Raw genomic sequence first — 18482 nt, 5'->3', positions numbered from 1 at the left:
GCAGGACTTATTTTTGTGAAATCAGACAGAAGTTCTGAGAAATGAGGACTTCCCTGGCAATCCATTGGTTAAGACTCTGCGCTTCCACTGCAGGGGGCACAGGTTCGATCCCTGGTTGGGGAAATAAGATCCCACAAGCTGCACGGTGCAGGCAAAAAAACAAAATAAAAAGTTCTGAGATATGATAACAATAATAGCTAAGATATACTGAATACTTACTATGTACCAGACTCTGTTGTTTTTTTTTTAATGTTACTGCTGTCACTGTACGTTTTTTTTAAAAATATATTTATTTATTTATTTTTGGCTGTGTTGGGTCTTCGTTGCTGCACGTGGGCTTTCTCTAGTTGCGGGGAGCCGGGGCTACTTTTCGTTGCAGTGCACGGGTTTCTTATTGTGGTGGCTTCTCTTGTTGTGGAGCATGGGCTCTAGGGTGCATGGGCTTCAGTTGTTGCAGCGCACGGGCTCTGTAGTTGTGGCTCGCAGGCTCTAGAGCATAGGCTCAGTAGTTATGGCACACGGGTTTAGCTGCTCCGCGGCATGTGGGATCTTCCCAGAGCAGGGCTCAAACCCATGTCTCCTGCACTGGCAGGCAGATTCTTAACCACTGTGCCACCAGGGAAGCCCCCAGACTCTGTTTTAATTGCTTTTACATATTGAATCATCATAATAAATCTATGAGGGAGATACTATTAACATTCCAGTTATACGGATGAGAAAACAGAAAGGATGTATTTTGGTTCTCCTTTTTAACCTGCCTCTTAATAATTTGAAATCACTTTAGACGATCTAGACACTAGCTTGCTGCTAAAGAGAACAGAAAAACAAGTCTGTTCTTTCACATCAAGACTCTAGGAACGGGCTCAATAACAAAAGGTCCCCACCATATTTCATCAGGAAAAATGGCTCAAGATCAACTACCATGAAGCCCAAGTTATCACTTTTGATGCAAAATGTAATCGACCGAATTCAACTACCCTACAGCCCAATTCATTTCATTACTTAGGGGCACAGTTTGCAACTAATTTATTCTTAAAATTTTAACATTCACTTATAATTTTACATTGCATCCATGTACCATTGGAAATTCTTCTCTGGATGTAAAGAGAAATTGGTAACTATTACTTAAGATTTTTCATTATTCCCATGCTTCCCAGAGTGGAATTTTCAAGCCTTGATTGTTATTTGTTCAGGTGTTGGAACTGACTTAAAACAGTTTTCTATGGAAAATCCTGGCCCTGCCCACAGGCATGGCCTCGGGTCTCGCTGTAGGAGTGGGGATGACTCCCTTAGCCAAGTCCTGGGTCGACTTCTAAGTTTTTATAGAAAAACATCACTCCTACCTTCAATTTGGGTGATTTTTAAATATGTGGACATGGCCTTAATCTGCAATATACAATAATTGCTCGCCAGGCCCTTGACAAAGAATGTACCTTTGAACTGTTGGCTGCCTAGTTTTCATCAAAATCATGCATGCCAGAAATAACTGTTCCTACAGGAAGGGAGCCGGATAATTGGAGAGCAGAGATTTTAGCCCCAGAGAATCGCTCCTACTGAACTGTGCTGTCATTAGGCCTCCAAAATGCACTAAGAATCCCAGAAATCAGGTTACCACTGTGTTTGTTATAAGGATGCAATTGAAGACCCTAAGTAGCCCAGTTTACCCTTTATGAGGACTCAGGACCTGACAGCAAGGAAGAAGCATGACTGCGGCCACAACCCGCTTTTCTCTTACAAAAGCACTGAGAGTCTCGGAACTTCTTTATTCGCGGCTGCAGAAAGATGAGAGCTTTCTCATCTTCCCAAGGCCCAACTGTACTTATTTCATAAGATACGTGCTAAGTCTCTCTGTGGTCTCATCTAGTTCTTCTTCAATTACCCTTGACCTAGATTTTTTTAAATTCTATTCATAAGAAATGCTTATCTTATTTTCATCATCATTATTCTTTTAAGCCACAACACATCCTTTTGGCAAGAGAGTTGAAGTGTTTGAATATGTTTATGTGTACATATAAATGAATATATTCACAAATTGACTGGCATGAGATAAATTTGAGTGTTTATTTACATTAATTTTATCATTCTGTCATTAACTGGCCAACACCTTTTTTTTTTTTTTTTTTTTTGGCCGCACCAAGCGGCTTTCGAGGTCTTAGTTCCCCGACCAGGGATCGAACCCGGGCCCTTGGCAATGAAAGCGCGGAGTCCTAACCACTGGACCTCCGGGGAACTCCCGGGTCAACTCCTTGAGGGCAGAGGGCCAGACTCCCTCTTTGCCAGAGAATCTCCAGCACCAGCTTGGAGGCCACCTCCCTCCTTCATCTGTTCATCACATAAAGTAGCTGACCTGTGTTTAGGGGCCTTTTTGTTTGAAAAATAGGCAGCTTAGAACGCCAGCTTGTAAGATGCATGGGAATAAGAACCTCACTTGGGGGCATAAATGCACTTGCTACTACAGAGGGCAGGTTGGCCTGCTCTCAGTGAATTGCTATTTTTCTCACCCTTTTTTACACGAGTGCATAGGAATGAATTCAGTTAAAGCTGTGACAAAGCGTGAGAGAGTCATGGACATATATACACTACCAAACGTAAGGTAGATAGCTAGTGGGAAGCAGCCGCATAGCACAGGGAGATCGGCTTGGTGCTTTGTGACCGCCTGGAGGGGTGGGATAGGGAGGGTGGGAGGGAGGGAGACGTAAGAGGGAAGAGATATGGGAACATATGTATATGTATAACTGATTCACTTTGTTATAAAGCAGAAACTAACACACCATTGTAAAGCAATTATACTCCAATAAAGAGGTAAAATATATATATATATATATATGCATCTCCTACAGCACCAGAAAGGGCTCTGAGTGAGGTGAGTGAGAACATATCCCCCTCCCCCATATAATCCTCAAGAAAATCTCTGTTGTAGCCTGGGGAGGGGAGTTATAAACATATCTTTTTAATTGTGGTAAAATATACATATAAAATTTACCATTTTGACCGTTTTTAGGTGTATAGTTCAGTGGCATTAAGTACATTCACATTGTTGTGTGACCATCACCACCATCCTTTCACAGAACTCTTTTCATCTGAAATTCTGTCCCCATTAAACAATAATTCCCCATTCTCCCCAGCCCACAGCTCCTGGTAAGCACCAATACTTTCTGTCTCTATAAATTTGACTGTTCTAAGTAACTCATATTAGTAGAATCATACAGGACTTGTCCTTTTGTGACTGGCTTATTTCATTTAACATAATGTCTTCAAGGTTCATCCATGTTGTAGCATGTGTCAGAATTTTCTTCCTTTTTAAGCCTGAATAATATTCCATTGTACTGATATACTATTTTGTTTATCCATTCATCTGTCAATAGACACTAGGATTGTTTCCAACTTTTGGCTACTGTGAATAATGCTGCTGTGAACACAGGTATACAAAATATCTGCTCAAGTCCCTGCTTTCAATTTTTTTGTTGGGTCATATGGTAACTCTATTTTCAATTTTTTGAGGAATCACCATACTGTTTTTCATTGCAGCTGTACCATTTTGCATTCCCAAAAGCAGCGCACAAGAGTTCCAATTTCTCCACACCCTCACCAACACTTGTTATTTTCTATTTTTTTGATAACAGTCATCCTAATGGGCACAAAGTGGTAGCTCATGATTTTGATTTGTATTTCCCTAATGCGTAATGATGTTGAGTACCTCATCATGGGCTCAGTGGCCATTTGCATATCTTCTTTGGAGAAATGTCTATTCAAGTCCTTTGCCCATTTTTCAATCAGGTTGTTTGGTTTTTGTTGTTGAATTTTAGGAGTTTTCTACGTGTTCTGGATATTAATCCCTTATCAGATAGATGATTTTCAAATATTTTCTCCCATTCTGTGAATTGCCATTTAACTCTGTTGACAGCGTGCTTTGATATACCGAAGTTTTTCATTTTGATGAAGTCCAATTTGCCTATTGTTTTCTTCTGCTGCATGTGTCTTGCTGTTATAGCCAATAAATCACTGCTAAGTCCAGTGTCATGAAGTTTTCCGCTTGGAGCCCAGTTTTAATAAGTCATTTTATAAGGGTTATGGAAAACATCTTTAGATGGGGCAGGAACATAACTAAATGCAGAGGAGGGGGTTATTATTTTGCCACTCCGCCCACATCTTAAGTAATCCTTGCAATCGGACTCTGATGAGAAAACCACGTGAAAGAGAACTGCCTCTAACCACAGTGACAGGGAACCTTAGGGGAAGGGTCTCCGTTCTACTGATAGATCAACATTTACGTCCTTTTCCCTATGGATCCAAGATCCCTTACATGATATTGGAGCCAAACCAAGCGGAAGGGAACCCACAGGCTCCAGTTTGCTTAACTGAGTAATTTCTCTCCACGCGAGTCTGATTATCCATGTGTGTCTCCTCACCGACACCCCCGGCCAATCTCTATTCCATTGTGTTGAGTGAAGACAGAAACCCTGACAAGCAGTTAGGGAAGGCTCACGATCAAAGTGCTGGGTAGGAAACCAAGGCCAGTCCTGTCGAGATGCCTCAATTTAGATTTGCAGGGTCTTCCAACTGCTGACCCTAAGCAAGAAAAGAGCATGGTTTGAGCACCCAGATCACCAGCACTGGGATGGCTTCTCCCTGAAGCTCCCGAGTGTGAGAATCTGCACATCCGTTCTAAACACTCACCAGCACAGGCTTTGAGGCAATCCTGTCCAGCTGAGAAGGGCTGCAGCAGGGAAATTATAATAAGAGTAATAACGACTGATTGAAGTTGCCCTGTCCCTCCAAAGACGGACATTCATGCCATCAGCCCTCATCACTGTGACCTTATTCAGGGCAGGAAAGCTGGCGAAGCAGAGCTACATTAGCCCCTGTGTCAGGGAGGACAGCCACACGGCTCCTCTCCCCTCCTCCCAGCTCCATCCTGATGGGCTCATCTCCTTTGCTTGTTGTGATTTAGCGAGGAAAGAGGGTAAGCGCTGCAGATGAACCACTATCATTGGACAGGCTTGAGTTTGCATCTCCGCTTTAACATTTACTAGTTGGTGACCTTGGTCAAATAATTTGCATCTCAGTTTCCTCAACTGTAAATGGGAGTAATTAAGTCCAACTTCATATGTCATGAGGGTTGACAATAGTAAGTGCCCGGCACACATATATAACACTGACTATTCACGATGCCTGTTCCCATGGTGAGTTGTGTGTCTCTCACGGATTCCTCTGGAAGTTCTTCAAGGCCAGGAAGCAGGTCTTATTCCTCATTAAGCCCCCAGAAGTAGATTCCCCAACAAATATTTGCTGAATGGAGAGCCACAAGAATAATCTCCTTCCCTTAATTCTATCATTCGGTTGTGAGTTCCAGGTAGAAAAATCAATTAAGAACTGTCCCCACCTCGCCTTTGCAGAGTTAAATCAGCTTGCTCTCAGGAGTTGCACATCAGAAGAATAGCTTCAAAGTCTTGTCAGATAAAGGAGGCCTTTATGGAGCAGAGCAACTTCCTAAGTGTTTTGTATAACAACACACCCACGGATTTTAACTGAGCATGTTTCCCCCAGGTCCTGTGGATTCATGAAACTGCCAGCCTGGCACCAGCATTCTGACACGGGTTTTCCATCTAACACAAGCTGTACGAGTGCCTCGTGTTTCATCCACTCTGTAAATTTTTAGGCAACTATGTAAAAACAAAAAACTCAGAAAACAAAGAACAGATGCTGGGTTGAGTTATTTCACTAAAAAAAACAATAATAAGTGTCTCCTTTCTGTCCTCCTCCCCCTCTAATCGGGTATATTTGGTTTGGGGTTGTTTCCCTTTGCTCAGAGTTTGAATTGCAGCAGCTTCGTTCTGCCAATGAGAGAAGTCTGTGCTCTAGGCCAGGGGCACTCCAATGCGGTCCCTCCAAAAGATAAGGATCTCGCACAGAATATAAGTCAGTGCACTGCTTCCTTCCTCAAAAAGTCCTGCTATGAAAAAAAAAAATGTCAGCTCAAACTAATCAGCGTGTTTAGTGCCAAGCGTGATGTTCATTCTGGCACAATCTCCTTACAGACAGGTAACAAAGAGCTCACAGGCTATCACCTTCTGTGGACCACACTCTGAGAAGCATTGTTCCAGGTTACATAAATCTCCATCTGCCTGAGATGTACTAGACTGACATTTACAATGGACTTTTGAGGGTTTTTTGGCCACCTAGCCTCCTTATCCCTTCCTTGGTAAAGCACTCCAACATAAAGCATCTGCCTCACCCTTTCTCAGTCTGTGGGTCCAGCTGGGGATCCTGTATGACCAGGGCTGGCCAAACAGTGCTCTGAGTCTCTCCAGTCACAGTGAATGGTTCAGAAAAGTCATGATCCAGGACTGGTCAATCAATGTAAATCCATCCAGCTTTTAGACCTGGGATGGGCAGTGGTCCTGACTGATGCAATCAGAGTGAATTGTGAGACTCATGCAGAAGCTACAAGGAAGACAGTCTTTCCATTAGACTTAAAATTGTGAGGATGTCAGCCTGAAGTCAACACCACCCATGAGGCGAGAGCCTGGCTGTGAAATGAAGCAAAGACAGAGAGCAGAACTGATAGAGAGACAGAAGCCGGATTCTGAGTAGGTCACTGGAACCTCTGGGTCAAGCCATGCCTGAAGCAGTTTCTACACTATGATTTTTCATTAATGTGAACCAGGAAATTTCCCTTTACTTAGACCAGTTGGTGAGCTTTCTAACACTTGCAACCAAGAGTCTCAAGTTTATTCATGACTACTGCACCCTGGGCTCATTCTAAAATCCATATACCTTGATCCTAAAGAGACAAATCTGAAAAGGCAAGAGGTGGGGAGTCAGGAGAGCTGCCATTACCTGGAACTAGAGACAGGTTACCAAGACTTCCCACACCTAAGTGTTTTCCTCTGCCAGGTTATTAACATCTGCCTCACATATCAGGTGACTGTGAGACTCACATGAAAAGATACAAAGGAAATCACTCCAGAGAACACATGAAAAAGCGCTATACAAACAAAAAATTATTATCATTATTAGCACAACACCTTAGTTATTCAAACTTCAAAACTCTGGCATCCATAACTATCCAGAGCCTACAAAAAAATTTCAAAAACTTTTGTACAACAATAGATTGTATTTTGTTTTTTTGTTTTCCAGTCAAATCCTATACTCTGCTATAGAAGAGGAAGCTCCCTCTGCAGGCCAGAGGCCATAAAGAGAGGCTATGGACTTGGAGGAGCCTGACAGCATCAAGAGCGGCAGCTGAGAGCCAGCCTGGCCCCCTGTTCTGGGCTCAGCACCAACGTGCTCTGTGTCTCACTTCTTAGGTCACCCAGGCTATTTTCTCCCCCATCGCACACATCATCCCATCTACTCAAGCTTATGAATCATGAAAGGAAAATGATGATTTAATTTAGAAATTATCGATTTAATTTAGAAATTATCGCAGTTAATTCTCAGCCACTATTTTGCAGCTTTGGAGTTGTCCTAACAATACTATTATTATCCAGAGAGGCAGATTTTGTTTTTACTGTTTTCATATCTGAGGCCTAAGGAGCCAACATAACAACAAACTTTACATTAAAAGACTGAATTGTTTGAAAATTTCTCATTTTTTCAAACATTAGAATACAATCATTTTCTGATAGATTAAACACAGCAGTTAGAGTATAAAACCATTCCTGAAGACCTAAATAGACGTTTCTCCAAAAAAGACATACAGATGGCCAACAAACACATGAAAAGATGCTCAACATCACCAATCATTAGAGAAATGCAAATCAAAACTACAATGAGGTATCACCTCATACCAGTCAGAATGGCCATCATCAAAAACTCTACAAACAATAAATGCTGGAGAGGTTGTGGAGAAAAGGGAACACTCTTGTACTGTTGGTGGGAATGTAAATTGATACAGCCACTATGGAGAACAGGATAGAGGTTCCTTAAAAAACTAAAAATAGAACTACCATATGACCCAGTAATCCCACTACTGGGCATATACCCTGAGAAAACCATAATTCAAAAAGATACATGCACCCCAGTCATTGCAGCTCTATTTACAATAGCCAGGAGATGGAAGCAACCTAAGTGTCCATCATCGGATGAATGGATAAAGATGTGGCACATATATACAATGGAATATTACTCAGCCATAAAAAAGGAACGAAATTGGGTCATTTGCAGAGACGTGGCTGGACCTAGAGTCTGTCATACGGAGTGAAGTAAATCAGAAAGAGAAAAACAAATATCGTGTATTAACACATATATGTGGAATCTAGAAAAATGGTACAGATGAACCTATCTGCAGGGCAGGAATAGAGATGCAGATGTAGAGAATGGACATGTGGACTCGGTGGGGGAGGGGGAAGTGGGATGAATAGGGAGATTGGGATTGACATATAAACACTACCATGTGTAAAATAGATAGCCAGTGGGAATCTGCTGTATAGCACAGGGAGCTCAGTTTGGTGCTCTGTGGTGACCTAGGTGGGTGGGATGGGGGGGTGGAGCGGGAGGGAGGTCTAAGAGGGAGGGGATATATGTATACATATAGCTGATTCACTTCGTTGTACAGCAGAAACTAATACAACATTGTAAAGCAACTATACCCCAATTAAAACAAAACAAAACAAAACCTTAACCATATAAAAAAAAGTTCCTGATTTTTAAGCCACGTTCTGAGACGCTGGTCAATGCTGATATTTATGGATTCTCCTTTGGTGGCAAAATAACTAAATTTTTGGAGTTTCATATCATATATAACATAGCTGGAAGAAATCTGTTCCTCACAGTACCCTCCTCTGAGGAGCTCAGTCCTGGGGTCTGGGTGGGAGGACAGAATGAACACTTGTTTCACTAGTGTCCCTGTGTACTGGGCATCAATTCCGTGCCAAGCATGCGAACCCACGACTAAGCCCAGCCCACCCAGGCCGTGTTACTGATGGGCAGGGTCACGGTCCCCGGAAGCAAGGAGCAGACTGAGCCCACCCTCCCCGCTCCCAAGGACAGGGTGTATCCACGCAGAGCAGGCTCCACAAATATCACTACTACGGCTTCCTGCGTCTCCATCTGCAGCTCTCCATCTTATAAAACAAGTCAGTCCCTCCCTGTTATCTGGGTATCTTCAGTTCAGGGAGTGGGACCACTCGGCGTTGGCCTCAGCCCCAAGATTTGTTCTTCAATCTAGCTGTACCATCATTAAAGCTGTTGCTTTGCCCCCTATTGATCCAAGGTGCAACAAGTTAAAGGCAAAGGGGAAGAAGGGAAAGGGACTGTCCCCCCCAAAGCCTCTAACACTTACCAGTCTGGACAGTGCTCTGGAACCAGCATAGATGATACCCACAAACAGCGCTGAAGCAGGAAGCCATGTCAAAACATCAAAAGAGGCCATAGATTTCTGTCACTTTATGTCCAAAAGACCTCGCTGGAAGGTATACACCAAATACAGCACTCATGGTTGTCTAAACATCCCCAGGTGACTTGCGAAGCATGATATGCTCTGTATCATTGAGAGGGACAGAAGCTGACCAAGCCATCCTGCCTACAGTCCATCACTCAGCCAATGATGCGGCGTTACTGATCCCACAGTCGGGCACAGACGAGCTGGAGATGGAAAAGGTTTCCTGCAGGATGGGAGAAAGAACAGATCTGATTTTTTTTTAAAGAAGTAGTGAATGTTATTCTTTGGAATTTAAGTAGCCGGAGGCTTTGAACACATGCCAAATTATTTTAAAAAAATTTTAAAGCCTATTTACCTAGGCAAGGTACCAAACAGCTCCAGGGAACCACAACAAAAGGAACCACAGTGTGAAAGGATGGAATTGAAAAGAGTGCCTGAACTTGAGCTGGGTGGCCAATTGCTGAGCCTCAACCGTTTACCTGGGATGCCAGTTCAGGGAATCTCCAAGGACTTCTCAAGGGCACATTTCTTTGATTCCCTTGTGGCCACACTAAGAACTGCTTTTTCTTTTTCTTTTTTTTTTTTTCTTTTTTTGGGCCACACTGCGTGGCTTGCAGGATCTTAGTTCCCTGACCAGGGACCAAACTCGGGCCCCTGGCAGTGAAAGCATGGAGTCCTAACCACTGGACAGCCAGTCCCAAGAACTGCTTTTTCAACACAGTTTAGAATCTTGCTCTCCTCAGAATACCTTTCCTGTAGTTTCAGTTCTACGCTGAAAACCTGGGGAAAGAAACTTCATTTTCTTTTTTGCACAAATCAGAAAAACAGCTACTGTGCAGTTTCCTTGTTGACAGCAGATGAACTGGACCGGTAGTGTTAATTCAGATTTAAGAAATTATCTGAATCTTGGTTTGAGTAAACTTGTGATCTGCATGCAATATTAACTAGATGGGATAGCTTTTATATTTTCATACGTACAAATAGGCTCTCCCCACCCTCATCAACATCCATTAGTTATTGAACTTTGTGAACCGGCATTGAAACATTACAACAATGTTTTGTTGCACCAATTTTATAAAAATTTTACAGTGCAATACATGTTATTTTTCAGAGACAAACCAAAGTATAATTTCTCAAGGTTCATGCTGTTTGCTTTAGCAGCATTTGATGGTGGATCTTTTATACACATTTGTAATAGATGAAAAATAAACCAGATTGCAAATGCTTTTTCTTTCTTTTTTAAAGCAAAACCATGTACCAAGTTTTTTGGTCCAAATTGTGTAGGATAAGTTAAATTGCATTCTAATAACCAATATGAGTGTATTTCTGTAAGTATAGTTATGTTGAAATAAAGTTTTAAAAAGCAAAAAAAAAAGCAAAATCCCAGTCTTTCCATAGAGTACACATCACTGAGGGTGCAACTTGCTTCCCCCATCAGTTACAAATGCATTCGGTTTGCTAATTCAAGTTCCCAGAGTTATTCTAAAATAAATATAAATTAATGAAGACATTCCAGCAGGATATAACATAATAATCCCAAGTAACTCAATGAACTGCTCTCCTGGGATGGAGCCTGTTCAAGAAGTGTTCTTTGTTAATTTTATTAACATGGGCAGGCACTCTATCATCAGACCTGCTTTTGAACAACTTCCCAGGGAACAGGGCATGAAAACGTTTCTAGTCTCAGATAAGGCCTTCGAACCCTACTTCCTGTATATACTCATTCAGCCAAACTCACAGCAACCTGCAAGGTGCTCACAGCGCCAGAGTTAATATTAACAGCAGCATTAGGGACTTCCCTGGTGGCGCAGTGGTTAAGAATCCACCTGCCAATGCAGGGGACACGAGTTCAAGCCCTGGTCCGGGAAGATCCCACATGCCACGGAGCAACTAAACCTGTGCACCACAACTACTGAGCCTGCGTGCTAGAGCCCACGAGCCACAACTACTGAAGCCCACGCGCCAGAACTACTGAAGCCCGCACACCTAGAGCCAGTGCTCCACAAGAGAAGCCACCACAATGAGAAGCCCACGCATCACAACAAGAAGCCCTCGCACCACAACAAAGAGTAGCCCCCGCTCTCCGCAACTAGAGAAAGCCCACTCGCAGCAACAAAGACCTAACGCAGCTAAAAATAAATAAATTTAAAAAACAAACCACAAAAAAAAAACCCAGCAGCATCACCAGTGACATTTTTTGAGCCCTTGCTGCAAACCAGGCACTGTGCTAAACGTTTTCTACACTGTAATCTTTTTAAAATGTGGGAGTTCCCTGGTTGCCTAGTGGTTAGGATTCCAGGCTTTCACTGCTGTGGCCTGGGTTCAGTCCCTGGTGGGGGAACTGAGATCCTGCAAGCTGTGCAGCGTGGCCAAAAAATATTTATCTAAAAATAGATAAATAAAAAAAATAAATAAAATCTGCACAATCTCACGAGGAAAGTATCATTATTATTATCATTATTACCCCCACTGTGCAGATGAGGAAACCGAGGCACAGAGTTTAAGTAATTTGTCTATGGTCAGAAAAGCTGGTAATGGCAAAGCCACAATTTGAATTCAGGACTGTCTGACTTAAAACCTTGCTTTCAACCGCCTCTCATACTTTACCCTCAAAGATCTCATAATAATCTAATGTGAGACAATGATACATAAATAAATAAGTTGCAAACACAACATGATTTTGCTCTGGTAGCAGCTCAAGCAGCTAGTTATCTGAGAAATATTCTGCTATTACTAGTCCTGCTGCCATCACAGACATCTGTACTTCCAACCAAAAGGTGAACAAAGAATGGAAATGCCAGCCTCCATCCTAAAGGGCCAAGCTAATACCAACCAATTGCTACTCTTCTAGGAAAAGGCTTTCCCATTGGACATTGAGGGCCAAGTCCCATGGCCTGCTGTGCCCTAGAAGGAAGCCCAGAGCATGTACCGTGGGGAGCATGATGACGAAGGAAGGAAGGCGTGTGCGGCGGAGGGTGGGGGGAAATAGTGGCTGGCCCAGCTGCGGCAAGCCCGACACATCAGAATGGAAGGTCAGTGAGGCCCCAGACATGCGTGCCCCACCCACTCCTCAACAAAGAAAACTCCCGCCTACTCGCATACATACTTCAGGAGATGTCAGGGTATCTGAATGGCCATGGACCTGAGGGAAAGAAAACAGCACTAGGGAACCTCTTGTATTTTAACCCCTCCACCCTAAAATACAAAGAAATAACTTTAAAAAGAAAGTTTAGGCAAAATTAGAAGATATGTATAAATATAAATTTTTCTGGGGAAAAATTTCTGAAAAGGAATTGGGACCTTTGAAAACTTAAGATGTACTGCGAAGTTTTGTAGCATAAAAAATGCGGGAAAAATTTCCTAATTGTAACAAGTTCTTTACAGCCAAAGACTTTTTATCCCAGTGAAACCATTCTGGACTTCTGAATTCCAGAATTGTAAGATAACAAACCTGTGTTATTTTAAGCCAAAAAAAAATTCCATCTCTGTAAGTACTGTAAGTACAGAGCATAGCACAAGGTCTGACTAAATTTTCCTCTATATCTTACTACTAGAGTAGAATTTTTCTCTCAATAAAGCATAAGTTTCTTTTTGTTGTTAAAAAAAAAAGGAAGAACTTCAACCAGAAAAAATATACCCAGGCTGCTCCAGGAATTAGAATTTGGACCTCTGGCTTCCAGGGTTTCCACGACTGTAAGTGTGATCTTACAACATGGAGGGGTCAGACCTTTCAACAGCTACCGGGGCAGATAAAATTCATGATGACTGAATTTTCCATACTCTTCCAGGCAGTGTGGAAACAAGGTGAGTATCAGCTACAAGGGCGGTGCTTCTTTGTGTTTTTGCCATCTCTTGAAGTATTTCTTTAAAATCCTTTCTTCAGAAAGAAAGGAAACTAATTTTTACATCCTAGTTAGGTCTGCTAAAACTGAGGATTCTTTCCTCAGGAGATACAGCAATAAGTGATGGAAACGGTACCTGGTTCTGGGCACTGGAGAGTATAATCTTATTCACATGGTTGCTCAAATCTTTGGAAATTATAATTAGCTCTCTTCACTCCCAAGGAATGTTCCAGCAGTTAGCTGAAAACTTTAACCAACAGCTCTAAGGGATGGACAAACTTCACACATGTCCCTGGGCTGTGCCCTCTCTTCTAGGTCAGGGCATCTAGGGCTGGGATCATCTAGGGGTCATCTAGGTTATCTAGAGGTGGGAGTAGGAAGGATGCACAAGTACAGAGCAGGAGGCTCTGTGTAGTAGAATGAATGTGGTCAGGCAAACCTTCCTATTTAGAAGATTTATATCCCAACTCTAAAGCTAGTTTGCAGTAAGAGCTCGGTTTTACATTTATAAAATGGTAATAATAATGCTCAGAAGGCTATTGAGACAATTAGCTAAAAGAATGAATACGCAGCACTTGAGGTAGCACGTGGCACATTGAAAACAACAACACTCAGTAAATGTTCTCCTTCTGGCTTTTCCACACATAACTCCAAGTTCAGATGCCACTAGGAAAGACTGACAGATCCACCTAAGATGGCCAAAACACCATAAAGAAAATGAAAAGATGATTAGCAAACCAGGAAAAACACTGGCAACATATAAAACAGGTTGGAGTTTAATAGCCTTGATGTATAATGAGTGTTTACAAATCAATAAGAAAAAATCCAACTCCCCAAAAGAAAAAAGAAAAACATTTAAAGGACAGAAATAGGTAATTTTCTCTCTCCTTTTCCTGTCTGTCTGTGTATGTGTGCGTGTGTGTGTCTCTCTCTCATACACACACACACACACACACACACATACAAGAAACACAAATGGCCAATAAACATGTGAAAAGTTATTGAACTGCCCTAATACTAAAAGAACTTTAAAATAAAACAATGATATATCAAGTTTTGCCCAAGAAACTAGCAATTTTTAAAAGATGGTATCTTATACAGGGGGTCATAAAATTAATGCCTTCATATACTGCTGTGGGATATAAACTGGTATCTTTCGGAGGCTACATATGTACTACTTGACTATACCTTATTATTTATTATTATTGTTGTTGAGGTATTTAAGGATATCTACAGTGATGTTTCCATTTACAAGTGGAATAAAACTGCTTTTGACCTCATTGTTGATCATCAAACATTCTTCAGCCTGGAGCTCTCCCCCTCCGGATACCTGCATGGTTCACTCCTTCACGTATTCAAATCTCTGCTCAAAAGTCATCTTATCCATGAGTCCTTCTTACCCACCCTATATAAAATAACACCCCCCGCCATCCACTGGCCCATACTCAGGCACACACACATACACATTATCCACTTACCCAGCTCTATTTTTCTCTACACCTATTACATCACCCACTTTCATTTTTAGTTGTTTCTTGTCTGTCTGCATCAATTAGAATGTAGCTCTATGAGGGCAAGGATTTTTGTCTGTTTTGTTCATTATGCACCCCTTACACCTAACACAATACCTGGCACATACAGTAGGCACTCAAATACTTGCTGAATGAATCACCATATGTATTATTTTTGTAACTTAAAAAGTTTTCCCTTCTCTTGCTAGTTTGGTACAAAGCAGCAAAAGATACAACAGGAAACTGCAGTCATGACTTTAATTCACATTTCTTCCTCTGCTTTTCTCAAGTGCTTCAGAGACTCTGCCCTGAACGGAATTGCTGGCGCTTACAGCTACTCAGTTGTCAAAGGTAGGGAAGCAAGCAAAAAGTTCCATATCCTGCCATCTGCCTGTTTGAAATGGCCCCAATGCGAGAATCCTAAGAATTTCAAATTCAATAAACATTTGTAACGATCATGTTGTAGCCTATAACTGTGACAACAAAAAACCAACTGCATTAAAAAACAAACATGTTTTTCTTCAGTAGATGTGAACTTAGAAACTTGAAATGGAGACAGTTATTTTGTTTCCTATAATAATTTATCTCTTTTTCTTATTAAAAAGTGGTACCTTCCATGTTAGAAAATTTTGAAAACAGATTATCAAGAAAAACATTATAATTACAATCCTACTACCCAAAGATAACCACTGTTAATACCTTGTTACATCTCCTTCCAAACAGCATCCATATGCACATATATGAACATTTCAACAAAAATGGGATCCAATTGCACAGGTTGTTTTATAACCTGCTTAACATCTTTCCATGTCAAAAAAGTCATCCCCAGTTTATTAATACTTGAATACCAGGCTACTGCTGGACATTTAAGCTTATCCTAGGTTTTCACTATTCTAACACAGTAATGATTATCCTTGAATATATTCTCGCTCATATTTATGATGTTTTCACAATATTCAGAATACATTTCCTGAAGTGGAATTGCTGTTCAAAGATACACACGTTAAAGTTTGTAACTGGTTGCAAAATTGCCTTCCAGAGACGTTATACTGACTCATTCTCTGCTATGATCTGCATGTTTATGTACTCCCAAGATTCATATGTTGAAACCCTAACCCCTAGTATGATGGTATTTGGAGGTGGGGCCCTTGGGAGGTAATCAGGTCATGAGGATGGAGCCCTCATGATGGGATTAGTGCCCTTGTAAGAAGAGACACAAGAGAGCATGCCTCCTCTTTCCATCTCTCTCTCTCTCTCTCTCCCCGTCTCTCTCTCCCACACACACACACTACCACCATGTAAAGATACAGGAACAAAGCAGACATCTGTAAACCCACAAGAAACCCTCAACAGAAACCAACCACACTGGCACCCTGATCTTGGACTTCCCAGCCTCCAGAACTGTGAGAAATAAATGTCTGCTGTTTAAGCTACCCAGTCCGTGGTCTTTTGTGACAGCAGCCTGAGCTGACTGAGACGCTCTTTGGCAGCTCTAACACTGCATGATTCTGAGACACCCAACAGCCTGCGCATTAGGAACAAACGAGGCACATCTATTAAGGCACCTCCTCTCCACCTTTAATTCATAAGGTGGCACTATCTGGGCCTTCTGTGCTGGTTTATTCTTACATTGTTCTACGTGCCATCAAAGGAGGCAAGATGGGATTAAATCCTGAGGAGGTCCTGACAGAATCTCGAGTCTCTGTGGTGTGAGGGCTGAGCCAGCGCTGTGTGTGTGTGTGTGTGTGTGTAGGCTGTACTCTATTGAAGGACTATTTGCTACAGGGTCTGCTTTGAAAATAGTGGTGATACGTAATTTTTCCTACGTGAGTTATAAGCACAATGCTGCATCTTGTTTGCATCGTGTACTTTTTCTTTTCTGCTTGTGTACGCTCTACTGTCCCTAAGAACCCTGATGAATAAAGCATTTTACAAGAAGCTAACAATAGTCTGTTGGCATGAATCATAAAACTGTTGTTATTGAGATGAAGGCTAATTAAATTAAATCATTTGTTTTTCAAATAGAGCATGCATTATTGAGGGAACATCTGCTCCCTGAAAACACTTAGTTTATCTGTTCATGGGAGCCTGGAGGGATCCTTGAGCTGAATTCTTAAAAGTTCTCTGCATTATACTGACACCTAGTGACCTCAAAGCAGTTTCCAAACATGAAAATAACACCTGACCAAGATACCAGAGTTGATGTGTTGACTATTGATCGGCGCTGCCTAAAACAGTAACACACCTTATAACTGTAAAATAAGTATTTGCTTTACAATTCAAAAGGACTTCTGCATACATTAACTTCCTACTTACGGAAGACACCGAATTTCATCTTTTTGGTCCATTCCTGGTGAATATGGTCCTCAAAGTGTCTTACTCCCTTTTCTCGCTGCTTCCTCCTGTTCTTAGACCTTTCTCCTTCATTCCTTACTCTCTCCCTGACTCACAGAGGGCCACACTCCCTTGTCCAGCCCTAATATTACTTGGACCCAAGAACCCTGTGATGACACTGTTTCTCAGAGAGGATAGCTCAGAGCCAGGAGGCAGCAAACAAGGGCCCGCGGGCAAAATCCCACCTGCTGCCTGTTGCTAAAAATAGCATTTTATTGGCACACAGACACACCCATCCGTTTACGTTGTCATGGCTGCTTTCCCGCTACAACAGCAGATTTGAGTAGTTCTGACAGAGACTGCATGGCCCACAAAGCCTAAAACATTTACTTTCTGGCTCTTGTTTGCTGACCCCTGATTCAGAGTAAGGCAGCTTGGGTCCCAACATCTGGAACTTTCGAGTGGTGGTACCCTTGGGCGCCTCACCCCTCCTCTGGGAGGACCAAGGCTGGATGTGCAGTTAAATGAGCCTTAGGAGACAGATGGCAGGCATGGCACAGAACAGAGAAGTCAGTACTAAGAAATATAGTCCAAAAAAGAAGAAGAAATAGAGGCCACCCAGGTCCCTGAATAATTAGTGAGGCAGGATAGAAGAGGCACATATCTCATCTCTAAGAGATGTGAGGAAGAAAGAAAACCCAGTACAAGCACCTTGCCCGTGCACAGTCCACGAGGGACTGCAAATCCAAGCTAATGTGCAAGACATAACTCCTTTGACCTCAGTCTGGGGAGGTTTACATTTCACACCATGGACTTAAGAGGCCAGAAAGGGTTATATGGACTCAGAGTGACTTCCACACGTGGTGTATCTATGACAAATCATAAGTTCAGCAGATTCCTATGCACTGAGTGGCATGGGCATGACCTGCAGGTGTCAAAGGTCAAAATATCCCATCCCGAGAAAGACAAACACTGCATGGCATCACTTATTACATGGAATCTTTTTTAAAAAAGTCAAACTTAGAGAAACAGAGAGTAGAAAAGTGGTTGTCAGGGACTGGGGGGTGAGGGGAACAGGGAGAGTTTGGTAAAAGGGCACAAACTTTCGGCTGCAAGATGAATAATGTATATCGATTACTCATGAATGATGAATAACGTATCCTATGAGGATCTAACGTATAACATGCTGACTACAGTTGATCACATTGTACTGTATAACTGAAATTTGCTAAGAGACTAAAACTTAAATGATCTCACCAAAAAAAAAAAAAGGGCTTCCCTGGTGGCGCCGTGGTTGAGAGTCTGCCTGCCGATGCAAGGGACACAGGTTCGTGTCCTGGTCCGGGAAGATCCCACATGCCACGGAGTGGCTGGGGCCGTGGGGCCAGGCCGCCGGGGCCGCGCGGACGG

At 42.2% G+C, this 18482-nt stretch overlaps 1 protein-coding gene across 1 annotated transcript in view; it reads right to left on the bottom strand.

Moving 5' to 3' along the window:
• Positions 1-18482, bottom strand: part of SLC35D4 (solute carrier family 35 member D4) — a 93841-nt gene that overhangs the window by 63610 nt on the left and 11749 nt on the right. The window contains exon 4 of the mRNA XM_007448621.1: positions 9287-9367. Coding sequence (XP_007448683.1) covers positions 9287-9367 — 81 coding nt within the window. The remainder of the gene's footprint in view (positions 1-9286; positions 9368-18482) is intronic.

The sequence above is a fragment of the Lipotes vexillifer genome, unplaced genomic scaffold (genome assembly GCF_000442215.2).
Source record: "Lipotes vexillifer unplaced genomic scaffold, Lipotes_vexillifer_v1.1 scaffold168, whole genome shotgun sequence".
Taxonomy (NCBI): domain Eukaryota; kingdom Metazoa; phylum Chordata; class Mammalia; order Artiodactyla; family Lipotidae; genus Lipotes; species Lipotes vexillifer.
Note: the sequence above shows the minus strand (reverse complement) of the source record. Positions and strands in the feature narration are given on the sequence as shown.